Source organism: Impatiens glandulifera, chromosome 4 (assembly GCF_907164915.1).
Source record: "Impatiens glandulifera chromosome 4, dImpGla2.1, whole genome shotgun sequence".
In the NCBI taxonomy this organism is placed as follows: Eukaryota; Viridiplantae; Streptophyta; class Magnoliopsida; order Ericales; family Balsaminaceae; genus Impatiens; species Impatiens glandulifera.
This window is the reverse complement of record NC_061865.1, coordinates 46,458,974-46,464,338: the sequence shown is the minus strand read 5'-3', so window position 1 is coordinate 46,464,338 and position 5,365 is coordinate 46,458,974. Positions and strand designations below refer to the sequence as shown.

At 30.9% G+C, this 5,365-nt stretch overlaps 1 protein-coding gene across 1 annotated transcript; it reads left to right on the top strand.

The window, feature by feature from the left end:
* Nucleotides 1-753: 753 nt before the first annotated feature.
* On the top strand, nt 754-1,557 carry LOC124936964 (transcription repressor OFP13). The gene has a single exon (XM_047477489.1). The coding sequence runs from the start codon at nt 796-798 to the stop codon at nt 1,426-1,428; it is 633 nt and encodes a 210-aa protein (XP_047333445.1). The 5' UTR covers nt 754-795; the 3' UTR covers nt 1,429-1,557.
* The last annotated feature ends 3,808 nt before the right edge of the window (nt 1,558-5,365 follow it).

Sequence of the window (5,365 nt, the reverse complement as noted above, 5' to 3'; positions counted from 1 at the left end):
ATCATGTCGGCTAACTAACTTACCATGTAAAAAAAAAGAGTAATTAATAAATAATTATCATATCTTAGAATCTTGAATGGACACAAAGATTGGATAGGAAATGCCAGGCCCTTTTATAATATAGTACTTTGATTTTGTGTTCCTTATAAGTCTCTGTTTGGCTTTTTTATGACGTTTTTGGGCAATTTAGAACTTTAAATTAAAGTTAAATTTTATAATTGGTTGAAAAATATTTCTATATATTGTAAAATTCATTGTCCCTCCTCAAATTCTATTTGTGGACTCTAATATCGTCGAATGTTAAAACTTTGATGTCAATACAAGTATTCGTGTAACCACCTTTGATGGATTCATCCGAAAAAACATCAAAGGTTATGGTATATATATATATATATATATATTATATTAACGTGGTTCACCGTTCTCGTATTGACTCTCAGCTGGAATTTTATGGTCAGTGTTTTTTTTCATTGTTAATGGGACCGGGAGTAACTCTATTTGCACTGTTTCATTTGTTTATTTATTTTTGTGATTCTCACTTTTCAATTTGGGTGATTAATAAAAGAGTTTGATTTTATTTTAAAGAGAAAAAGAAATAAAATAAGTGATTTAAAATAAGAAAAAATTCAACATTAAATACCCACATGATATATACTTTCTTACCTCTCTCCCATTTCCTCTCCACCTTCCTCTGCCCCCACTCTTTATTAAAAACCTCATCCTCCCATAGCTCTCTTTCACGGATAAAATCTCCCATCATGATTTAAACCCATTTTTATTTTATTCTTCAACACGATGAAGCTCCCATTTATCTTCAAGAACAACAAGGTTGGAAGAAGTAATCATCATCAACCATGGCAATGGCCTTTGTGTAGACACACAAACACTCTCTCATTCCGTGCCGGTCAAGAAATCTTCAAAACCGTCAATTCAGTCTTCTACGACGAAAACGAACCACGGTTCGCCATTCCCGAATCGTGGTTCACGAGCTCGTCAGAATTATCATTACTAAGTCACACGACAGACGATGATAATTCCGACGAGCTCCCTCTCGACCCTTCAACCATTCGTGGTTTGATCAAGTCCGAGAGGCTTTTCTTCGAGCCGGGCAACACAAGGTCACTCATGAAGGAACCGAAGACCAACGAAAGCATAAATGGAGTGGCGCTGGCTATGGAGTCGGCCGATCCTTATGGGGATTTTCGACGATCTATGGAGGAGATGGTGGAGAGTCATGGGCTGAGTGATTGGGAATTCTTGGGAGAATTGTTGTGTTGGTATTTGAAAATGAATGGGAAGATTAATCATGGGTTTATAATTGGAGCATTTGTTGATCTTCTCATTGGGATTGCGGTTATTCCAAAATCATCATCCGATTCAAGTACTTCTTATGTATCTGCAGCCTCTTCGTTTAACGATGAAACATAGTCATGAAGGTTTAAACTCATGACTTTGTGTTTAACTAATCTAATCTTATGATGAATGATTAACAAAATGTATATTAGATTTGGGATAATATAGATAATGTAGTTGGTTGGTCAACTTTGTTGTGTTTGATGTCATGTTATATCATGTCTAAGCATGTTTGTAGATTAAATGCTAAATTTGACCATAAAACTTTAGATGGTAAAAATTCCAAATAATTGCAGCAATTTTGAATAGTAAAAAACAGTGCCTTTTCTTAGCATATATATGGGTTCAAAGTCATTTTACTTAATTGGAGAATAAAATATTGGTCAGACAGTCAAATTTGTTTTGGAGCACAAAAAAGATAACATTTAAAGCCTGTTTGATGTGGATTGTTATGATATTATTTTCCATTTTAAAAACATTTTTGTTTTTGTTTCTCTAAAATTAGTTAGTGACAAGTTTAAAAAAAAATATATATATTTTTGTTAATGTATATGAGAATGAACAAAAATATAAATAATCATTGTTTTCATATTTAAGAAAAAAACCTCATTTAGTCGAATAAATATAAATTCGTTCTTCATATGGGAGGGAGGGAAATTTGATAAAATAACCTCAAAAATAGTTCAAATTCCAAAAATAAAATAGGCCCAATAATTTTTACAAAAATGACTTTTTAGGCATGTATGTGAAATGACCATTTTTTAAAATTTTAAAATTATGGTTGGGTCAAATTATTTAGGCGGCCCTTTAATTACTTAAATCACTCATTTTTAACTTCAAATTATTTTTTTTAAAACAAATCGTCCTTTCCTCCGTCAAATTTTTGGTTAAACATAACGGTTTAAGCTTAAAATATTATTTTTTATATATTATTTTTAATTATTATTTTTTATATTTATATATATAATTATTAAATGCTTATATATATATATATTATTATTAATTTTTATATTTATATAATTATTAAATTTTTTATATATATATTATTTATTTTTATCTATACATATGCATATTTATATTTATATTTATATAAAATAAAATTTAAAATAATTTGTATAATATATATATATAATATATATATATATATATATATATATATATTTTCTTTAATCATTAATTTATATTTAAGAGTTAAAAGTTATTGAGTAGTCGGAAGGTAACCTTATTTTTAGCCTTCAAATAATTTTTTAAAATATATATTATATATATATATATAAATTAATGATTAAAGATAATATATATATAAAAAATTAATTTTTTTTATAAATATAGATATAGTTAAAAATAAATAATATATATATATATATATATTATCTATATAAAAAAAATTATATATATATATATAAGCATTTAATAATTAATATAAATATTAAAAAAATAATGATTAAAAATAATATATATAAAAAAATATTTTAAACTTAAGACGTTATATTTAACCAAAAAGTTGACGGAATGGTCATTGGTGATCTTTCTAAAAGTTGAATGTACGATTTGTACTAAAAATTAATTTGAGGGCTAAAAGTGAGCGATCGGAGTAATTAGAGGGCCGCTCAGGTAATTTGCCTTCTTTTTAATATTTTCTTCATTTTTTAACGCAAATGCTTTCAAACGTAACAAAAAAGAAATAAAAAAATAAAATAATAAATAAAAAAACAACATAAGAATATTAAATGCCAATAAGATAAAAAAAAATCTAATTCCGTATAAGCCCCTCTTTTTCGGAGTGAGGCGAACGCGTGTAACATAAATCTTTTGAGACGCTCGTATCCATAACTTTTCCTTTCAAAAACTTTTCTATTTCTTTCTTTCTAAATTATCCACCACATGATGCTGGGTTTTAGTTTCAGTCATCTGTAATTTTGTTGCTAGAACACAATTTAATCCATTTGACCTAAAAATCAACGACTTTTGATGGTGTATCCCATTGAAATTGAAGAAGGTTTTGCAGAAGAGCCCAGATGCTCTTGGCAAAGTCACAATGTAGAAGATTGTGATCAATGGATTCTTCACTTTTCAAACAAATGTTGCATCTGCTAGCGAGATGAAATCCTTTCTTTTTCAGTTTGTTTGTTGTAAAGACTCCTCCATTAATAGCTTCCCAACCAAAAAATGAGATTTTTGATGAAATTTTTGATTTCCACACCTTTTTCCAAAGAAATTGGGATTGAGTATTTTGGAGAGACGCGTGATAAATGTAGCTAGTTTTAAAATCAGGAGAGCTAGATAGAGTAAACTTTCGTTAGTCTCTAGATTAATCGAAATGTTGGTAAGAACATCTATGAGGAGAACTTGTCTCCCCTCCTCTTCGGTGGAAAGTCGTCTATTTAAAGGAACTTCCAAACAATTTGGTTAGATGAGAGACGAAAACAGTCTGCCACTTTAGCCTCTTTTTTATTAGAGATCTCAAAAAGATCTTGATAAGTGTCTGACAATTTTCCGCTAGAGTGTCACGGGTCATTTCAAAAATCAATTTTTTTTCTTACCATTACCAATAGTAAAAATGAGAAGGGGATGGAGCTTCTCCCATGTTTTACAGATACGCCCCCATATGCTTCTGCCCATAAACTTTCTCCCAGAAAGAGGCATCCATTCGTTATCCCAAAGTCCGTATTTGGCGATGATTGTTTTCTTTTAGAGACTTGTGTTTTCGTTGAGGAATCTCCATCACCATTTACAAAGGAGCGAAGTGTTGAAAAGGGAGAAGTCCACCGTCAACAACTTCAATCTTCGTTATGTCCCACCTCACCAAATGAGTGATTTTAGATGAGTTAGAGTTACCCCAGAGGAAATTCCTAATGATTGTGTTTATTCTACTGGCCACCGATGCAGGAATAGGGAAGAGTGACATAGTAAATGTTGAGATTGTGGTGAGGGAGTTCTTAATGAGAACCAACCTACCGCCTTTAGAGAGAAAATTCTCTTTCAAAGTGCCAACCTATTTATCATTTTCTAGATGATAAGATTCCAAATATCTTTGCAACTGAATTTTGCGCCGAGATACTTTGATGGAAGATAACCAATTTTGAACCCCAGAATTTTGGCCAATGAATGAGTGTCATTAACATTACCGATGAAAAAAAGTTCAGATTTTTCTGTATTAATCTTCAACCTGGGCATGCCTCAAAAAGAATAAGAATCTTCCGAAGAGAATGAAGGTTTTTTGTTGTAGGTTTAATAAGACAAAGAGTGTCATCAGCAAAAATTAAGTGAGATATATAGTTGGGTCTTCTCGTCGTTCCTATATTAATTCCCGTGAAAAGGAGAAGTGATAAATGATCCTCTTGTCTAAGTCCTCTCGAACTTTTGAAAAACCCAGATACTGTGTCGTTTATAAGAATTGAGAACTTTGGTTTAGTAATACAAGTTTTGATCCATTTTACTCCAAAACCCATTTTTTCGAGGAGAGAAGAGAAAATCCCAATCACGTGATCAAAAGTTTTTTCGATATCAAATTTACAAAGGCAACCCGTCCCCTTTTTTCTAGTAATATAGTCAATACACTCATTTGCGATGTGATGAGAGGAGCGTCAATGATTTGTCTATCTTGTACGAACGTCATCTGGTTAGGAGAAATGAGTTCTGGCAAAAGAATTTTGAGCCTATTAGCTAAAGTTTTCGTTAGGATTTTATTGAAACTTGTCACAAGGCTAATAAGTCTGAAGTGTTTGAGTTCTTTGGACTTTTAAATCTTCCTAACAAGGAAAATAAAATTAGAATTCTAACATTTCTCAAAAGAACCTGTAGCATGAAAGTGCTTGGACGAGCTCAAATAGTCCTCCTTAATAAATTCTCAAGACTCTTTAATAAAAGTGATTGTGTATCCATCCGGGTCATGTGATTTATCTCCATCACAACTTGTAATAGCTTTCCAAATCTCTTCAATTGTAAAATCCTGTTCGATAGAAGATTTATGTTGCTCGCTAATTTTGTTAAAGTCGTTTCCTCCCAAAAT